Source organism: Cherax quadricarinatus, chromosome 97 (genome assembly GCF_038502225.1).
Source record: "Cherax quadricarinatus isolate ZL_2023a chromosome 97, ASM3850222v1, whole genome shotgun sequence".
Taxonomy (NCBI): domain Eukaryota; kingdom Metazoa; phylum Arthropoda; class Malacostraca; order Decapoda; family Parastacidae; genus Cherax; species Cherax quadricarinatus.
The window spans coordinates 5116653-5138466 of NC_091388.1; the positions used below are offsets into that span (position 1 = coordinate 5116653).

Sequence of the window (21814 nt, forward strand, 5' to 3'; positions counted from 1 at the left end):
CCATGCTGCACACTATGCCTACTGAATCATGCCAGGCAGGCTCTATCATCACAATAGACCTACTGAACCATGCTAGACAGGTTATATCATGGCAGTAGGCCTACTGAACCATGCTAGACAGGTTCTATCATCACACTAGGCCTACTGAACCATTCAAGGGGATGTCTTATCACCACAGTAGGCCTATTGAGCCATGCTAGACAGGTCCTATCATCACACTAGGCCTACTGAACCATGCTACACAGGTTCTATTATCACACTATGCCTACTGAATCATGCCAGGCAGGTTCTATCATCACAATAGGCCTACTGAACCATGCTAGACACGTTTTATCATACTAGGCCTACTGAACCATGCTGGACACGTTTTATCATCACACTAGGCCTACTGAACCATGTAGACACATTCTTTCATCACACTAGGCCTACTGAACCATGCTAGGCAGGTCCTTGTGAGTATACAGGCCGCGTAGGCCTATAGACCCTCATACACATTCATACAATGTAAATAAATCTATACACATTTTTAAAATGGCTTTAATACACATCTGTTTATACATATGTATGATATAAATCCCGGTTAATACATCAATGATGGAGTGTGTTATCCAGGTTGTGCTGTAGATGACTGATGAGTGCAGCAACAACCTGGGAGATCAGTCCCTCTTTCAGTGACTGAAGACTGCAACTGTTATATAGGCCTGTCACTGTCCTATATAAGACAGTGACTGTTATATACAACTGTCACTGTCCTATATAAGACAGTGACTGTTATATACAACTGTCACTGTCTTGTATAAGACAGTGACTTATAAACACCTGTCACTGTCCTATATAAGACAGTGACTGTTATACCTGTCACTGTCCTATATAAGACAGTGACTGTTATACCTGTCACTGTCCTATATAAGACAGTGACTGTTATACCTGTCACTGTCCTATATAAGACAGTGACTGTTATACCTGTCACTGTCCTATATAAGACAGTGACTGTTATACCTGTCACTGTCCTATATAAGACAGTGACTGTTATACCTGTCACTGTCCTATATAAGACAGTGACTGTTATATACACCTGTCACTGTCCTATATAAGACAGTGACTGTTATACCTGTCACTGTCCTATATAAGACAGTGACTGTTATATACACCTGTCATTGTCCTATATAAGACAGTGACTGTTATATACACCTGTCACTGTCCTTTATAAGACAGTGACTGTTATATACACCTGTCACTGTCCTTTATAAGACAGTGACTGTTATATACACCTGTCACTGTCCTTTATAAGACAGTGACTGTTATATACACCTGTCACTGTCCTTTATAAGACAGTGACTGTTATATACACCTGTCACTGTCCTTTATAAGACAGTGACTGTTATATACACCTGTCACTGTCCTGTATAAGACAGTGACTGTTATATACACCTGTCACTGTCCTATATAAGACAGTGACTGTTATACACCTGTCACTGTCCTATATAAGACAGTGACTGTTATATACATCTGTCACTGTCCTATATAAGACAGTGACTGTTATACACCTGTCACTGTCCTATATAAGACAGTGACTGTTATATACACCTGTCACTGTCCTTTATAAGACAGTGACTGTTATATACATCTGTCACTGTCCTATATAAGACAGTGACTGTTATATACACCTGTCACTGTCCTTTATAAGACAGTGACTGTTATATACACCTGTCACTGTCCTATATAAGACAGTGACTGTTATATACACCTGTCACTGTCCTTTATAAGACAGTGACTGTTATACACACCTGTCACTGTCCTGTATAAGACAGTGACTGTTATACCTGTCACTGTCCTGTATAAGACAGTGACTGTTATATACACCTGTCACTGTCCTGTATAAGACAGTGACTGTTATACCTGTCACTGTCCTTTATAAGACAGTGACTGTTATATACACCTGTCACTGTCCTATATAAGACAGTGACTGTTATACACCTGTCACTGTCCTATATAAGACAGTGACTGTTATATACATCTGTCACTGTCCTATATAAGACAGTGACTGTTATACACCTGTCACTGTCCTATATAAGACAGTGACTGTTATATACATCTGTCACTGTCCTATATAAGACAGTGACTGTTATATACATCTGTCACTGTCCTATATAAGACAGTGACTGTTATACACCTGTCACTGTCCTATATAAGACAGTGACTGTTATATACATCTGTCACTGTCCTATATAAAACAGTGACTGTTATATACATCTGTCACTGTCCTATATAAGACAGTGACTGTTATATACATCTGTCACTGTCCTATATAAGACAGTGACTGTTATACACCTGTCACTGTCCTATATAAGACAGTGACTGTTATACCTGTCACTGTCCTGTATAAGACAGTGACTGTTATACCTGTCACTGTCCTGTATAAGACAGTGACTGTTATACCTGTCACTGTCCTATATAAGACAGTGACTGTTATACCTGTCACTGTCCTATATAAGACAGTGACTGTTATATACATCTGTCACTGTCCTATATAAGACAGTGACTGTTATATATACCTGTCACTGTCCTATATAAGACAGTGACTGTTATATACACCTGTCACTGTCCTATATAAGACAGTGACTGTTATATACAACTGTCACTGTCGTATATAAGACAGTGACTGTTATATACACCTGTCACTGTCCTATATAAGACAGTGACTGTTATATACATCTGTCACTGTCCTATATAAGACAGTGACTGTTATATACACCTGTCACTGTCCTATATAAGACAGTGACTGTTATATACACCTGTCACTGTCCTTTATAAGACAGTGACTGTTATATACACCTGTCACTGTCCTATATAAGACAGTGACTGTTATATACACCTGTCACTGTCCTTTATAAGACAGTGACTGTTATATACACCTGTCACTGTCCTATATAAGACAGTGACTGTTATATACACCTGTCACTGTCCTATATAAGACAGTGACTTATATACACCTGTCACTGTCCTGCCTAATAGACCTATTACAATAACTAGGCCTATAGATTTTTTTTCCATATTTACATAAAAATGGAGCTTCATATAGGCCTATATATTTAAAAAAATAGGCCTATATAATTCTTAAAAATAGGCTTATATAGTTCTTTAAAAAATAGGCCTGTATGTTTCTTAAAAATAGGCATACAAAAATTAAAAAAATAGATCTACATGTTAAAATTAGGCAAACATAATTCTTTAAAAATAGGCCTATCAATTCTATAAAAAATAAGCCTATAAAAGACTCTGAAACCGGAGTATATAATTCTTTCAAAATATGCCTATATAATTCTTATAAACAGGCCTATATAATTTTTAAAATTTAAGCATACATAATTAAAAAATAAGCCAATATAATTCTTAAAGAAGGCCTATATAATTCTTGAAAATTGGCGTTTATAATTTAAAAAAATAGGCCTTTAAAAATCAATTGAAAATTAGACCTAAGTAATTCTTAAAAATAGGCCTACATAATTTTTAAAAGAAATAGGCCTATATAATTAAATAATAGGTCTATATAATTCTTAAAAGCCTATATCATTCTTAAAATAGGCTTATATAATTCTTTAAAAAACAGGCCTATATAATTCATTAAAAAATAGGCCAATAACCCCAAAAAAATTATAAATTGAAAATGGTTTTATTTTTATCAAAATATTTGATCAATAAGGACGTTTTCTCGTGTATGTAGGCCGGAATTTAGCGTTTATTGCTTTACAAATTAATGATCCAGTATTTTTGGAACATAGGCCTATAGAAATGTTGGAATTTTTCCTCTCCCACAGCCTATTGACTATCGTAGAGCATAGGCTTCCTTAATAGGCCTATATGTCTATAGACTAGGCCTAAATGGGAATAGTACTTCTAGAGGCCTCGTCTTTAGGCCTATAGTCTAGGCCTAAATGGGAATAGTAGTTCTATAGGCCTATAGATTAGGTCTAAATGGGGATAGTACTTCTAGAGGCCTAGTCTTTAGGCCTATAGTCTAGGTCTAAATAGAAATAGTTCTATAGGCCTACAGACTAAGTCTAAATGGTGACAGTTCTGGAGACCTAGTCTCTATGCCCAGAGTTCTAGTCTATAGGCCTCTAGACCTGCGACTGTCTGTAGGCCTATAGTCTAGGACTAAATGGAAATAGTAATTCTAGAGGCCAAGTTTATAGGCCTATAGTCTAGGTCTAAATGGAATAGTACTTCTAGAGGCCTAGTCTATAGGCCTATAGTCTAGGTCTAAATGGGAATAGTACTTCTAGAGAACTAGTCTATAGGCCTATAGTCTAGGTCTAAATGAGTGTAGTCCTACTAGAGGCCTAGTCTATAGGCCTATACACTATGTCAAAATGGGAATAGCACATCTAGAGGCCTAGTCTAAAGGCCTATAGAATAAGCCTGAAGGGGATAGTACTACTAGAGGCCTATGCTATAGGGTTATAGGCTAGATCAAAACAGAAACAGTAGTTCAAGAGGCCTAGTCTATAGGCCCATGAGCTTAAATGGGTAGAGTGGTTCTGGAGGGTCCAGGAGCTGCAGCAGTAGCCTCACTACCCTCAGGATAGTCGTAATAGTACTCATAGTCGTCAGGGGCCGGGGTAGTAGTAGTAGTAGTAGTAGTAGTAGTCAGGGTAGGCCTCTTGCGACGAATTCCACCAGGCCTATGACCATAAAATTATAGTGGAACTGCGTAAGTGACTGTATATAGTGAAACTGTATATAGTGGAACTGTATATAGTGGAACTGTATATAGTGGAACTGTATATAGTGGAACTGTATATAGTGGAACTGTATAAGTGACTGTATATAGTGGAACTGTGTAAGTGACTGTATATAGTGAAACTGTATATAGTGGAACTGTATATAGTGGAACTGTATATAGTGGAACTGTATATAGTGGAACTGTATATAGTGGAACTGTATATAGTGGAACTGTATAAGTGACTGTATATAGTGGAACTGTGTAAGTGACTGTATATAGTGGAACTGTATAAGTGACTGTATATAGTGGAACTGCGTAAGTGACTGTATATAGTGAAACTGTATATAATGGAACTGTATATAGTGGAACTGTATATAGTGGAACTGTATATAGTGGAACTGTATATAGTGGAACTGTATAAGTGACTGTATATAATGGAACTGTATATAGTGGAACTTTATATAGTGGAACTGTATATAGTGGAACTGTATATAGTGGAACTGTATAAGTGACTGTATATAACGGAACTGTATATAGTGGAAATGTATATAGTGGAACTGTATATAGTGCAACTGTATAAGTGACTGTATATAATGGAACTGTATATAGTGGAACTGTATATAGTGGAACTGTATAAGTGACTGTATATAATGGAACTGTATATAGTGGAACTTTATATAGTGGAACTGTATATAGTGGAACTGTATATAGTGGAACTGTATATAGTGGAACTTTATATAGTGGAACTGTATATAGTGGAACTGTATATAGTGGAACTGTATATAGTGGAACTGTATATAGTGGAACTGTATAAGTGACTGTATATAATGGAACTGTATATAGTGGAACTGTATAAGTGACTGTATATAGTGGAACTGTGTATAGTGGAACTGTATAAGTGACTGTATATAGTGGAACTGTATAAGTGACTGTATATAATGGAACTGTATACAGTGGAACTGTATATAGTGGAACTGCATAAGTGACTGTATATAGTGGAACTGTATATAGTGGAACTTTATAAGTGACTGTATATAGTGGAACTGTATAAGTGACTGTATATAGTGGAACTGTATATAGTGGAACTTTATAAGTGACTGTATATAGTGGAACTGTATATAGTGGAACTGTATAAGTGACTGTATATGGTGGAACTGTATATAGTGGAACTTTATAAGTCACTGTATATAGTGGAACTGTATATAGTGGAACTGTATAAGTGACTGTATATAATGGAACTGTATACAGTGGAACTGTATAAGTGACTGTATATAGAGGAACTGTATAAGTGACTGTATATAATGGAACTGTATATAGTGGAACTGTATAAGTGACTGTATATAATGGAATTGTATATAGTGGAACTGTATGTAGTGGAACTGTATATAGTGGAACTATATGTAGTGGAACTGTATAAGTGACTGTATATAGTGGAACTGTATATAGTGGAACTGTATAAGTGACTGTATATAATGGAACTGTATATAGTGGAACTGTATAAGTGACTGTATATAATGGAACTGTATATAGTGGAATTGTATAAGTGACTGTATACAATGGAACTGTATATAGTGGAACTGTATATAGTGGAACTGTATATAGTGGAACTGTATATAATGGAACTGTATAAGTGACTGTATATAGTGGAACTGTATATAGTGGAACTGTATAAGTGACTGTATATAGTGGAACTTTATATAGTGGAACTGTATATAGTGGAACTGTATATAGTGGAACTGTATAAGTGACTGTATATAGTGGAACTGTATATAGTAGAACTGTATAAGTGACTGTATATAATGGAACTGTATATAGTGGAACTGTATAAGTGACTGTATATAGTGGAACTGTATAAGTGACTGTATATAGTGGAAATGTATAAGTGACTGTATATAATGGAACTGTATATAGTGGAACTGTATAAGTGACTGTATATAGTGGAACTGTATAAGTGACTGTATATAGTGGAACTGTATATAGTGGAACTGTATAAGTGACTGTATATAGTGGAACTGTATAAGTGACTGTATATAATGGAACTGTATATAGTGGAACTGTGTAAGTGACTGTATATAATGGAACTGTATATAGTGGAACTGTGTAAGTGACTGTATATAGTGGAACTGTATAAGTGACTGTATATAATGGAACTGTATAAGTGACTGTATATAGTGGAACTGTATAAGTGACTGTATATAATGGAACTGTATAAGTGACTGTATATAGTGGAACTGTATAAGTGATTGTATATAGTGGAACTGTGTAAGTGACTGTATATAGTGGAACTGTATATAGTGGAACTGTATAAGTGACTGTATATAGTGGAACTGTATAAGTGACTGTATATAGTGGAACTGTATATAGTGGAACTGTATATAATGGAACTGTATAAGTGACTGTATATAATGGAACTGTATAAGTGACTGTATATAGTGGAACTGTATAAGTGACTGTATATAGTGGAACTGTATAAGTGACTGTATAAAATGGAACTGTATAAGTGAATGTATATAGTGGAACTGTATAAGTGACTGTATATAGTGGAACTGTATAAGTGACTGTATATAGTGGAACTGTATAAGTGACTGTATATAATGGAACTGTATAAGTGACTGTATATAGTTGAACTGTATAAGTGAACTGACTGTATATAGTGGAACTGTATAAGTGACTGTATATAGTAGAACTGTATATAGTGGAACTGTATAAGTGACTGTATATAGTGGAACTGTATATAGTGGAACTGTATATAGTGGAACTGTGTAAGTGACTGTATACAGTGGAACTGTATAAGTGACTGCATATAGTGGAACTGTATAAGTGACTGTATATAGTGGAACTGTATAAGTGGCTGTATATAATGGAACTGTATAAGTGACTGTATATAGTGGAACTGTATAAGTGAACTGACTGTATATAGTGGAACTGTATAAGTGACTCTATATAGTGGAACTGTATATAGTGGAACTGTGTAAGTGACTGTATATAGTGGAACTGTATAAGTGACTGTATATAGTGGAACTGTATAAGTGGCTGTATATAATGGAACTGTATAAGTGACTGTATATAGTGGAACTGTATAAGTGAACTGACTGTATATAGTGGAACTGTATAAGTGACTCTATATAGTGGAACTGTATATAGTGGAACTGTGTAAGTGACTGTATATAGTGGAACTGTATAAGTGACTGTATATAGTGGAACTGTATATAGTGGAACTGTGTAAGTGACTGTATATAATGGAACTGTGTAAGTGACTGTATATAGTGGAACTGTATAAGTGACTGTATATAGTGGAACTGTATAAGTGACTGTATATAGTGGAACTGTGTAAGTGACTGTATATAGTGGAACTGTATATAGTGGAACTGTGTAAGTGACTGTATATAATGGAACTGTATATAGTGGAACTGTATAAGTGAATGTATATAGTGGAACTGTATAAGTGACTGTATATAATGGAACTGTATAAGTGACTGTATATAGTGGAACTGTATAAGTGAACTGACTGTATATAGTGGAACTGTATAAGTGACTGTATATAGTGGAACTGTATATAGTGGAACTGTATATAGTGGAACTGTGTAAGTGACTGTATACAGTGGAACTGTATAAGTGACTGCATATAGTGGAACTGTATAAGTGACTGTATATAGTGGAACTGTATAAGTGGCTGTATATAATGGAACTGTATAAGTGACTGTATATAGTGGAACTGTATAAGTGAACTGACTGTATATAGTGGAACTGTATAAGTGACTCTATATAGTGGAACTGTATATAGTGGAAATGTGTAAGTGACTGTATATAGTGGAACTGTATAAGTGACTGTATATAGTGGAACTGTATATAGTGGAACTGTGTAAGTGACTGTATATAATGGGACTGTGTAAGTGACTGTATATAGTGGAACTGTATAAGTGACTGTATATAGTGGAACTGTATAAGTGACTGTATATAGTGGAACTGTGTAAGTGACTGTATATAGTGGAACTGTATATAGTGGAACTGTGTAAGTGACTGTATATAATGGAACTGTATATAGTGGAACTGTATAAGTGAATGTATATAGTGGAACTGTATAAGTGACTGTATATAATGGAACTGTATAAGTGACTGTATATAGTGGAACTGTATAAGTGAACTGACTGTATATAGTGGAACTGTATAAGTGACTGTATATAGTGGAACTGTATATAGTGGAACTGTATATAGTGGAACTGTATATAGTGGAACTGTGTGACTGTATATAGTGGAACTGTATAAATGACTGCATATAGTGGAACTGGATAAGTGAACTGACTGTATATAGTGGAACTGTATATAGTGGAACTGTATGTAATGTAATTGTATAAGTGACTGTATATAATGGAACTGTATAAGTGACTGTATATAGTGGAGCTGTGTAAGTGACTGTATATAGTGGAACTGTATATAGTGGAACTGTGTGACTGTATATAGTGAAACTGTATATAGTGGAACTGTATAAGTGACTGTATATAGTGGAACTGTATATAGTGGAACTGTGTAAGTGACTGTATATAGTGGAACTGTATATAGTGGAACTGTATAAGTGACTGTATATAGTGGAACTGTATATAGTAGAACTGTATAAGTGACTGTATATAGTGGAACTGCATAAGTGACTGTATATAGTGGAACTGTATATAGTGGAATTGTATGTAGTGGAACTGCATAAGTGACCGTATATAGTGGAACTGTATAAATGACTGTATATTGTGGAACTGTATAAGTGACTGTATATAGTGGAACTGTATATAGTGGAACTGTGTATAGTGGAATTGTATATAGTGGAACTGTATAAGTGACTGTATATAGTGGAACTGTATAAATGACTGTATATAGTGGAACTTTATAAGTGACTGTATATAGTGGAACTGTTTATAGTGGAACTTTATAAGTGACTGTATATAGTGGAACTGTATATAGTGGAACTGTATAAGTGACTGTATATAGTGGAACTGTATAAATGATTGTATATAGTGGAACTGTATAAGTGACTGTATATAGTGGAACTGTGTATAGTGGAACTGTATATAGTGGAACTGTATATAGTGGAATTGTATATAGTGGAACTGTATAAGTGACTGTATATAGTGGAACTGTATAAATGACTGTATATAGTGGAACTGTATAAGTGACTGTATATAGTGGAACTGTATATAGTGGAACTTTATAAGTGACTGTATATAGTGGAACTGTATATAGTGGAACTGCATAAGTGACTGTATATAGTGGAACTGTATAAATGACTGTATATAGTGGAACTGTATAAGTGACTGTATATAGTGGAACTGTATATAGTGGAACTGTATATAGTTTAATTGTATATAGTGGAACTGTATAAGTGACTGTATATAGTGGAACTGTATATAGTGGAACTGTATAAGTGACTGTATATAGTGGAACTGTATAAATGACTGTATATAGTGGAACTGTATAAGTGACTGTATATAGTGGAACTGTATATAGTGGAACTGTATATAGTGGAACTGTATATAGTGGAACTGTATATAGTGGAATTGTATATAGTGGAACTGTATAAGTGACTGTATATAGTGGAACTGTATAAATGACTGTATATAGTGGAACTTTATAAGTGACTGTATATAGTGGAACTGTATATAGTGGAACTTTATAAGTGACTGTATATAGTGGAACTGTATATAGTGGAACTGTATAAGTGACTGTATATAGTGGAACTGTATAAATGACTGTATATAGTGGAACTGTATAAGTGACTGTATATAGTGGAACTGTATATAGTGGAACTGTATATAGTTTAATTGTATATAGTGGAACTGTATAAGTGACTGTATATAGTGGAACTGTATAAATGACTGTATATAGTGGAACTTTATAAGTGACTGTATATAGTGGAACTGTATATAGTGGAACTGTATAAGTGACTGTATATAGTGGAACTGTATAAGTGGCTGTATATAATGGAACTGTATAAGTGACTGTATATAGTGGAACTGTATAAGTGAACTGACTGTATATAGTGGAACTGTATAAGTGACTCTATATAGTGGAACTGTATATAGTGGAACTGTGTAAGTGACTGTATATAGTGGAACTGTATAAGTGACTGTATATAGTGGAACTGTATATAGTGGAACTGTGTAAGTGACTGTATATAATGGAACTGTATAAGTGACTGTATATAGTGGAACTGTATAAGTGACTGTATATAGTGGAACTGTATAAGTGACTGTATATTGTGGAACTGTGTAAGTGACTGTATATAGTGGAACTGTATATAGTGGAACTGTGTAAGTGACTGTATATAATGGAACTGTATATAGTGGAACTGTATAAGTGAATGTATATAGTGGAACTGTATAAGTGACTGTATATAATGGAACTGTATAAGTGACTGTATATAGTGGAACTGTATAAGTGAACTGACTGTATATAGTGGAACTGTATAAGTGACTGTATATAGTGGAACTGTATATAGTGGAACTGTATATAGTGGAACTGTATATAGTGGAACTGTGTGACTGTATATAGTGGAACTGTATAAATGACTGCATATAGTGGAACTGGATAAGTGAACTGACTGTATATAGTGGAACTGTATATAGTGGAACTGTATGTAATGTAATTGTATAAGTGACTGTATATAATGGAACTGTATAAGTGACTGTATATAGTGGAGCTGTGTAAGTGACTGTATATAGTGGAACTGTATATAGTGGAACTGTGTAAGTGACTGTATATAGTGGAACTGTATATAGTGGAACTGTATAAGTGACTGTATATAGTGGAACTGTATATAGTGGAACTGTGTAAGTGACTGTATATAGTGGAACTGTATATAGTGGAACTGTATAAGTGACTGTATATAGTGGAACTGTATATAGTAGAACTGTATAAGTGACTGTATATAGTGGAACTGTATAAGTGACTGTATATAGTGGAACTGTATATAGTGGAATTGTATGTAGTGGAACTGCATAAGTGACTGTATATAGTGGAACTGTATAAATGACTGTATATTGTGGAACTGTATAAGTGACTGTATATAGTGGAACTGTATATAGTGGAACTGTGTATAGTGGAATTGTATATAGTGGAACTGCATAAGTGACTGTATATAGTGGAACATTATAAATGACTGTATATAGTGGAACTTTATAAGTGACTGTATATAGTGGAACTGTTTATAGTGGAACTTTATAAGTGACTGTATATAGTGGAACTGTATAAGTGACTGTATATAGTGGAACTGTATAAATGATTGTATATAGTGGAACTGTATAAGTGACTGTATATAGTGGAACTGTGTATAGTGGAACTGTATATAGTGGAACTGTATATAGTGGAATTGTATATAGTGGAACTGTATAAGTGACTGTATATAGTGGAACTGTATAAATGACTGTATATAGTGGAACTGTATAAGTGACTGTATATAGTGGAACTGTATATAGTGGAACTTTATAAGTGACTGTATATAGTGGAACTGTATATAGTGGAACTGCATAAGTGACTGTATATAGTGGAACTGTATAAATGACTGTATATAGTGGAACTTTATAAGTGACTGTATATAGTGGAACTGTATATAGTGGAACTTTATAAGTGACTGTATATAGTGGAACTGTATATAGTGGAACTGTATAAGTGACTGTATATAGTGGAACTGTATAAATGACTGTATATAGTGGAACTGTATAAGTGACTGTATATAGTGGAACTGTATATAGTGGAACTGTATATAGTGGAACTGTATATAGTGGAACTGTATGTAGTGGAACTGTATAAGTGACTGTATATAGTGGAACTGTATAAATGACTGTATATAGTGGAACTTTATAAGTGACTGTATATAGTGGAACTGTATATAGTGGAACTGTATATAGTGGAACTGTATATAGTGGAACTTTATAAGTGACTGTATATAGTGGAACTGTATAAGTGACTGTATATAGTGGAACTGTATAAATGACTGTATATAGTGGAACTGTATAAGTGACTGTATATAGTGGAACTGTATATAGTGGAACTGTATATAGTTTAATTGTATATAGTGGAACTGTATAAGTGACTGTATATAGTGGAACTGTATAAATGACTGTATATAGTGGAACTTTATAAGTGACTGTATATAGTGGAACTGTATATAGTGGAACTTTATAAGTGACTGTATATAGTGGAACTGTATATAGTGGATCTGTATAAGCGACTGTATATAGTGGAACTGTATAAGTGACTGTATATAGTGGATCTGTATAAGTGACTGTATATAGTGGAACTGTATATAGTGGAACTGTATAAGTGACTGTATATAGTGGAACTGTATAAATGACTGCAAATAGTGGAACTGTATTTAGTGGAACTGTGTAAGTGACTGTATATAGTGGAACTTTATAAGTGACTGTACATAGTGGAACTGTATATAGTGGAACTGTGTAAGTGACTGTATATAGTGGAACTGTATAAATGACTGTATATAGTGGAACTGTATATAGTGGAACTGTATAAGCGACTGTATATAGTGGAACTGTATATAGTGGAACTGTATAAGTGACTGTATATAGTGGAACTGTATATAGTGGAACTGTATAAGTGACTGTATATAGTGGAACTGTATAAATGACTGTATATAGTGGAACTGTATATAGTGGAACTGTATAAGCGACTGTATATAGTGGAACTGTATATAGTGGAACTGTATAAGTGACTGTATATAGTGGAACTGTATATAGTGGAACTGTATAAGCGACTGTATATAGTGGAACTGTATAAATGACTGTATATAGTGGAACTTTATAAGTGACTGTATATAGTGGAACTGTATATAGTGGAACTGTATAAGTGACTGTATATAGTGGAACTGTATAAATGACTGTATATAGTGGAACTGTATATAGTGGAACTGTATAAGTGACTGTATATAGTGGAACTTTATAAGTGACTGTGTATAGTGGAACTGTATGTAGTGGAACTGTATAAGTGACTGTATATAGTGGAACTGTATAAATGACTGTATATAGTGGAACTGTATATAGTGGAACTGTATAAGCGACTGTATATAGTGGAACTGTATAAATGACTGTATATAGTGGAACTGTATAAGTGACTGTATATAGTGGAACTGTATATAGTTGAACTGTATATAGTGGAACTGTATATAGTGGAATTGTATATAGTGGAACTGTATAAGTGACTGTATATAGTGGAACTGTATAAGTGACTGTATATAGTGGAACTGTATAAGTGACTGTATATAGTGGAACTGTATATAGTGGAACTGCATATAGTGGAACTGTATAAAGTGGAACTGTATATAGTGGAATTGTATATAGTGGAACTGTATAAGTGACTGTATATAGTGGAACTGTATAAATGACTGTATATAGTGGAACTGTATAAGTTAATTGCTATTTAGAAAGACCTTAGAAGACCCCTATAATGACCTAAAGACCCTTACAAAGACCTGGGGACCCCATAAAAGACCTAATGGTCCTTATAAAGACCACAAAGCCAGCCAAGCCACTTACCTCCTCCTCTGTGGTCTGTCACCCGGCTTACCATCCCGGCTCTCGCCCGGCTTGCCTGCCAGCGGCCGCAGCCGCGGCTCCTCCGTCCTAGGTACCACCGGAGGTGACGTAGTTCCGCGACGTAGCGGCGTCGCAGCTCCCGGGTTGATACGTACGCGATCGCGGAACTTAGGAACGTCGTAACCAGCGGCGACAGCGGCGGCGACGATGTCGGCGCTCATCTTACCAGGATCCTTCTCCAGAGTACGGAAGTACTCGTCGAAGTACTCAGTGTAGTAGTCAGCGCTGAGTATGACAAGTAGTAGTGGTGGTAGTAGCAGTAGTAACAGTAGTAGTAGTAGTAGTAACAGTAGTAGTAACAGTAGTAACAGTAGTAGTAGTAGTAGTAACAGTAGTAACAGTAGTAGTAGTAGTAACAGTAGTAGTAACAGTAGTAACAGTAGTAGTAGTAGTAGTAGTAGTAACAGTAGTAACAGTAGTAGTAGCAACAGTAGTAGTAACAGTAGTAGTAACAGTAGTAACAGTAGTAGTAGTAGTAACAGTAGTAGTAACAGTAGTAGTAACAGTAGTAACAGTAGTAGTAGTAGTAGTAGTAGTAACAGTAGTAACAGTAGTAGTAGTAGTAACAGTAGTAGTAACAGTAGTAATAGTAGTAGTAGTAACAGTAGTAGTAACAGTAGTAGTAGTAACAGTAGTAACAATAGTAGTAGTAACAGTAGTAACAGTAGTAGTAGTAACAGTAGTAGTAACAGTAGTAGTAGTAACAGTAGTAGTAGTAACAGTAGTAGTAGTAACAGTAGTAGTAACAGTAGTAGTAGTAACAGTAGTAGTAGTAACAGTAGTAGTAGTAACAGTAGTAGTAACAGTAGTAGTAGTAACAGTAGTAGTAGTAACAGTAGTAGTAGTAACAGTAGTAGTAGTAATAGTAGTTGTACTCAATATAATAGTCATTATTATTATTATTATTATTATTATTATCATTATTATTATTAATATTAAGGTAAACTACCATAGACAGACCACAACTACCACAACTACTAACCACTCTGGGACCTCCTTGGGACTATCACAGGTCGTAGTGTTGGTATTAAACACCTGACCAAAGGCACAGCCGTTCCTCCTCGGTATATCGCCGTTAATACAGACGTAGAAGTACTGACAGTCGTGGGGGTCGGCGTAGCGAGGGTGAGAGACCGCTATATCGAAGTTCACCTTAGGACAGGTGAAGTTCTGGGTCTCTGGGGGGAGATAGGACCAGATAATGAGAGATAATGGGGGATTTTTGTGTTGGAGGTGCAGCAGTTGAAGGTAGACACACAGGTGGGCGGGGCCCATTTTAAATTTATATATATATATATATATATATATATATATATATATATATATATATATATATATATATATATATATATATATATATATAATTTTAAAAGGCCGAGAAAGTTATATCAAGTAGGCCTATGGATGAAGTATAATTGAATCAAGCCTCAAAAAAAATTGAGATTAATATGAGGAATGTACAAATTAGACCTATTTATAATTAATCAGTTTTGGAAAGAATTTAAGGTATATTTGAGAGGTGTTTGACCGTCCCGCCTTATAGGCCTTCTACTGTCTTATTTGCATGGCGGGAGGTGACTGATAAATCTAGGCCTTTCGTTTTGTGAGGAGACTTCTTCAGGAGCTTGCAAAGTTGATGAAGACGTGTTGGTTGCAACACGAAAGGCCTAGAGCTAGAGAGTGTTATCTGACTGTCGATACATCTAAAAACCACTCAGAAAACCACGTATTCTGATTAGCACAGTCTTTCCTGCCTTGCCAGTCAGACCAAAATTGATTCCAGTCTTATATGAGTGTCATATGAGTAGTACCTGAGTGCCAGTCTTATATTAACATGATCTGAGTGTCAAGACCATTAAAAACCCATCAGACAACCACTTACTTTGCTTTTATCATTCTTATCTGAGTGTCAATCTTACCTGTGACATGCAGAGTGTGATCTGAGTGTCAAAATCCATCAGACAAGCAGTTACTCTGCTTGGCACAGTGTTATCTGAGTGTCGATGTTAACTGTGATCTGACTGTGATCTGAGTGTCAGTGCCCTTAAAAACCCATCAGACAACCACTTACTCTCCTTATACCAGTGTTATCTGAGTGTCAATCTTACTAGTGACACACAGAGCGTGATCTGAGTGTCATCAGAGTGTCAATACTCTTAAAAACCCATCAGACAACCACTTACTCTGCTTGTCACAGTCCTTTCTACCAGACTGGTCTGGCCAATCACAGATGCCAGTCTCCAGGGAGAAAGCCAGCCCCTCAGGGCAGGAAATCAGAGTTCCCACACCGTCCACACAACGATACGCTGATTGGCAGTTGCCAGTCTCCTTGGGGGCGAAGTTGCCATACTGTCTGTCGCAGTGTTCCGTAGGTCGTGCTGGCTCTGTGGGGAGTAGATAGTTGTGGTAGATAGTTTTGGTAGATAGTTGTGGTAGATAGTAGTGGTAGATAGTTGTGGTAGATAATTGTGGTAGATAGTAGTGGTAGATGCTTGTGGTAGATAGTTGTGGTAGATAGCTGTGGTAGATAGTAGTGGTAGATAGTAGTGGTAGATAGTTGTGGTAGATAGTTGTAGTAGATAGTTGTGGTAGATAGTAGTGATAGATAGTTGTGGTAGATAGTTGTGGTAGATAGTAGTGGTAGATGTTTGTGGTAGATAGTTGTGGTAGATAATTGTGGTAGATAGCTGTGGTAGATAGTTGTGATAGATAGTAGTGGTAGATGCTTGTGGTAGATAGTAGTGGTAGATAGTAGTGGTAGATAGTTGTGGTAGATAGTTGTAGTAGATAGTTGTGGTAGATGCTTGTGGTAGATAGTAGTGGTAGATGCTTGTGGTAGATAGTAGTGGTAGATAGTTGTGGTAGATAGTTGTGATAGATACTTGTGGTAGATAGTTGTGGTAGATAGTTTTGGTAGATAGTTATAGATAGTTGAGGTATATAGTTGTGGTAGATACTTGTGGTAGATAGTAGTGGTAGATAGCTTTGGTAGATACTTGTGGTAGATAGTAATGGTAGATACATTTCACCCTCCATGACACATCTCACCCCCGTAGAACACTCACGGAGGTCAGGTCGACCAGTACAGTCGACCTGGGACAACAGGTCGCACTTTTCGACCGCCGGGTTGAAGTCGTTGAACGCCATCCCGTCAGGACACAACCGTACGCTCATTACGTTGTCGACACATTCATAGTACCTGTCACACTGTCGAGCGTCAGCGAAGTACCCGTTGGGCGCTGGGCACTCTGACGCCAGCTCCTGACCATCTGCAACAGTAACAGTAACAGTAGCAACAGTAACAGTAGCAGTAGCAACAGTAGCAGTAGCAACAGTAACAGTAGCAGTAGCAACAGTAGCACGATAACAATAGTATTAGTAACAGTAACAGTAGCAACTGTAACAGTAGCAGTAGTAACAGCAGCACAATAACAATAGCGGTAGCAACAGTAACAGTAGCAGTAGTAACAGTAGCACAATAACAATAGCAGTAGCAAGAGTATCAGTAGAAACAGTAACACTAACAGTAGCAACAGTAACACTAACAGTAGCAACAGTAACAGTAGCAGTAGTAACAGTAGCACAGTAACAATAGCAGTAGCAACAGTATCAGTAGGAACAGTAACACTAACAGTAGCAACAGCAACACTAACAGTAGCAACAGTAACAGTAGCAGTAGCAACAGTAACAGTAGCAGTAGCACCAGTACCTGGAGTTTACCTGGAGAGAGTTCCGGGGGTCAACGCCCCCGCGGCCCGGTCTGTGACCAGGCCTCCTGGTGGATCAGAGCCTGATCAATCAGGCTGTTACTGTTGGCTGCAAGCAATCCAACGTACGAGCCACAGCCCGGCTGGTCAGGTACCGACTTTAGGTGCTTGTCCAGTGCCAGCTTGAAGACTGCCAGGGGTCTATTGGTAATCCCCCTTATGTATGCTGGGAGGCAGTTGAACAGTCTTGGGCCCCTGACACTTATTGTATGGTCTCTTAACGTGCTAGTGACACCCCTGCTTTTCATTGGGGGGATGTTGCATCGTCTGCCAAGTCCTTTGCTTTCGTTGTGAGTGATTTACGTGTGCAAGTTCGATACTAGTCCCTCTAGGATTTTCCAGGTGGATATAATCATGTATCTCTCTCGCCTGCATTCCAAGGAGTACAGGTTCAGGAACTTCAAGCGCTCCCAGTAATTGAGGTGTTTTATCTCCGTTATGCGCGCCGTGAAGGTTCTCTGTACATTTTCTAGGTCAGCAATTTCACCTGCCTTGAAAGGTGCTGTTAGTGTGCAGCAATATTCCAGCCTAGATAGAACAAGTGACCTGAAGAGTGTCATCATGGGCTTGGCATCCCTAGTTTTGAAGGTTCTCATTATCCATCCTGTCATTTTTCTAGCAGATGCGATTGATACAATGTTATGGTCCTTGAAGGTGAGATCTTCCGACATTATCACTCCCAGGTCTTTGACGTTGGTTTTTCGCTCTATTTTGTGGCCAGAATTTGTTTTGTACTCTGATGAAGTTTTAATTTCCTCATGTTTACCATATCTGAGTAATTGAAATTTCTCATCGTTGAACTTCATATTGTTTTCTGCAGCCCACTGAAAGATTTGGTTGATGTCCGCCTGGAGCCTTTCAGCGTCTGCAATGTCTGCCTGGAGCCTTGCAGTGTCTGCAATGTCTGCCTGGAGCCTTCCAGTGTCTGCAATGTCTGTCTGGAGCCTTCCAGTGTCTGCAATGTCTGCAATGTCTGCCTGGAGCCTTCCAGTGTCTGCAATATCTGCCTGGAGCCTTCCAGTGTCTGCAATGTCTGCCTGGAGCCTTCCAGTGTCTGCAATGTCTGCCTGGAGCCTTCCAGTGTCTGCAATGTCTGCCTGGAGCCTTCCAGTGTCTGCAATATCTGCCTGGAGCCTTCCAGTGTCTGCAATGTCTGCCTGGAGCCTTCCAGTGTCTGCAATGTCTGCCTGGAGCCTTCCAGTGTCTGCAGTGGATGACACTGTCATGCAGATTCGGGTGTCATCTGCAAAGGAAGACACGGTGCTGTGGCTGACATCCTTGTCTATGTCAGATATGAGGATGAGGAACAAGATGGGAGCGAGTACTGTGCCTTGTGGAACAGAGCTTTTCACCGTAGCTGCCTCGGACTTTACTCTGTTGACGACTACTTTCTGTGTTCTGTTAGTGAGGAAATTATAGATCCATCGACCGACTTTTCCTGTTATTCCTTTAGCACGCATTTTGTGCGCTATTACGCCATGGTCACACTTGTCGAAGGCTTTTGCAAAGTCTGTATATATTACATCTGCATTCTTTTTGTCTTCTAGTGCATTTAGGACCTTGTCGTAGTGATCCAGTAGTTGAGACAGACAGGAGCGACCTGTTCTAAACCCATGTTGCCCTGGGTTGTGTAACTGATGGGTTTCTAGATGGGTGGTGATCTTGCTTCTTAGGACCCTTTCAAAGAATTTTATGATATGGGATGTTAGTGCTATCGGTCTGTAGTTCTTTGCTGTTGCTTTACTGCCCCCTTTGTGGAGTGGGGCTATGTCTGTTGTTTTTAGTAACTGTGGGACGACCCCCGTGTCCATGCTCCCTCTCCATAGGATGGAAAAGGCTCGTGATAGGGGCTTCTTGCAGTTCTTGATGAACACAGAGTTCCATGAGTCTGGCCCTGGGGCAGAGTGCATGGGCATGTCATTTATCGCCTGTTCGAAGTCATTTGGCGTCAGGATAACATCGGATAGGCTTGTGTTAACCAAATTCTGTGGCTCTCTCATAAAAAATTCATTTTGATCTTCGACTCTCTGTCTGGTTAGCGGCTTGCTAAAAACTGAGTCATATTGGGACTTGAGTGGCTCACTCATTTCCTTGCTGCCATCTGTGTAGGACCCATCTTGTTTAAGTAGGGGCCCAATACTGGACGTTGTTCTCGATTTTGATTTGGCATAGGAGAAGAAAAGAAACACAATAATAGCAGTAGCAACAGTAACAGTAACAGTAGCAACAATAGTACAATAACAATAGCAGTAGTAACAGTAGCAAGAGTAACAATAGCAACTGTAACTATAGTAGTAGCTCCAGTAAACGTAGCAACAGTAACAGCAGAAGTAGCAGGAGTAACAGTAACAGTAACAGTAGCAGGAGTAATAGTAGCAATAGTAACAGTAACAATAGCATGAGTAACCGTACCAACAATAACAGTAGCAGAAGCAACAGTAGCAGTAGCAAAAGAAACAGTAGTGGGATCAACAGTAAAAGTAGCAACAGAAATATTACCAATAGTAACAGAAGGAACAGTAACAGTAGCAGAAGAAAAAGTAACAGCGTTAGGAGGAACAGTAACAAAAGCAGGAACAGTAAAAATAGCAGTAGGTAGTAGTACTGTTAGTACAATAGGAGTACTGCTAGTACATTAACTGTACTGCTAGTACACTCGTACTGCTAGTACACTAGAAGTACTGCTAATACACTAGTTATACTGCTAGTATATTAACTGTACTCCTAGTACACTCGTACTGCTAGTACACTAGGAGTACTGCTAGTACACTAGTTGTACTGCTAGGACACTCGTACTGCTAGTACACTAGTAGTACTGCTAGTACACTAGTAGTACTGCTAGTACACTAGTAGTACTGCTAGTACACTAGTAGTACTGCTAGTACACTAGTAGTACTGCTAGTACACTAGTAGTACTGCTAGTACACTAGTAGTACTGCTAGTACACTAGTAGTACTGTTGGTACACTGGTAAGTGGGACTGCTAGTACTAGTGAATGCTGTTGATGCACTGGAGTGGACTGCTTAAGGTACTGGTGGTGCTGTTAGTGCACTAGTGGACTGCTGTAGTACTACTGTTAGGTACTGTTAGTGCACTAGTAGTGCTGTTGGAGTGCACTATTGTAGTACAAAATGCTGTAGTACTAGTCCTGCTAAGTTACTAGTAGCTAGTGGGAGGACTGCTAGTGCACTAGTGGTATGTTAGTACACTAGTGGCGTAGTAATGCTGCTTTGTTGCACTGAGTATTACTGCTGGTACTAGTAATGCTGCTAAGTGCGCTAAGTAGTGGTATGCTGGGCTGGTGCACTAGTAAGGTGCTGTTAAGGTGCACTAGTAAGTGCTGCTGGTGCACTGGAGTACTGCTAAGGTACACTGGTACTGAGTAGTGCTGCTGGTACACTGGAGTATTGCTGCTGGTGCACTGGTAGTGCTGCTAGTACTGAGTAGTGCTGCTGACGATGTGGTATACTGGTGGTACACTAGTGGTGCTGCTGTGCACTGTTAGTGCTGCTGGTGCAGCTAGTAGTGCTGCTGGTGCACTGGATGTGCTGTTTTGCTAGTGGTACTGCTGTAGTAATTGCACCTAATGGTACTGCTGGTGCGCTGAGTAGTGCTGCTGGTGCACTAGGTGGTGCTGCTCGGTTTTTGCTGGTAGTGCTGCTGAATGCACTGGTAGTGCTGCTGGTACGCTAGTGGTGCTGCTGGTGTTACTAGGTGAGTGCTTTCAA

At 37.7% G+C, this 21814-nt stretch overlaps 1 protein-coding gene across 2 annotated transcripts in view; it reads right to left on the bottom strand.

The window, feature by feature from the left end:
* Nucleotides 1-523: 523 nt before the first annotated feature.
* The window catches only part of LOC128705008 (protein obstructor-E-like), a 35647-nt gene continuing 14356 nt past the window's right edge, over nucleotides 524-21814 (bottom strand). Inside the window, exons 2-7 of one of the 2 annotated variants that reach the window (XM_070105176.1) lie at nucleotides 17385-17588; nucleotides 16503-16703; nucleotides 15302-15497; nucleotides 14260-14544; nucleotides 856-4685; nucleotides 524-701 (exon numbers count right to left, since the gene is read on the bottom strand). In XM_070105176.1, coding sequence (XP_069961277.1) covers nucleotides 4523-4685; nucleotides 14260-14544; nucleotides 15302-15497; nucleotides 16503-16703; nucleotides 17385-17588 — 1049 coding nt within the window. In that variant the 3' untranslated portion in view covers nucleotides 524-701; nucleotides 856-4522. Of the gene's footprint in view, nucleotides 702-819; nucleotides 4686-14259; nucleotides 14545-15301; nucleotides 15498-16502; nucleotides 16704-17384; nucleotides 17589-21814 lie in introns of both variants that reach the window. The other variant, XM_070105175.1, reaches the window with a different exon arrangement.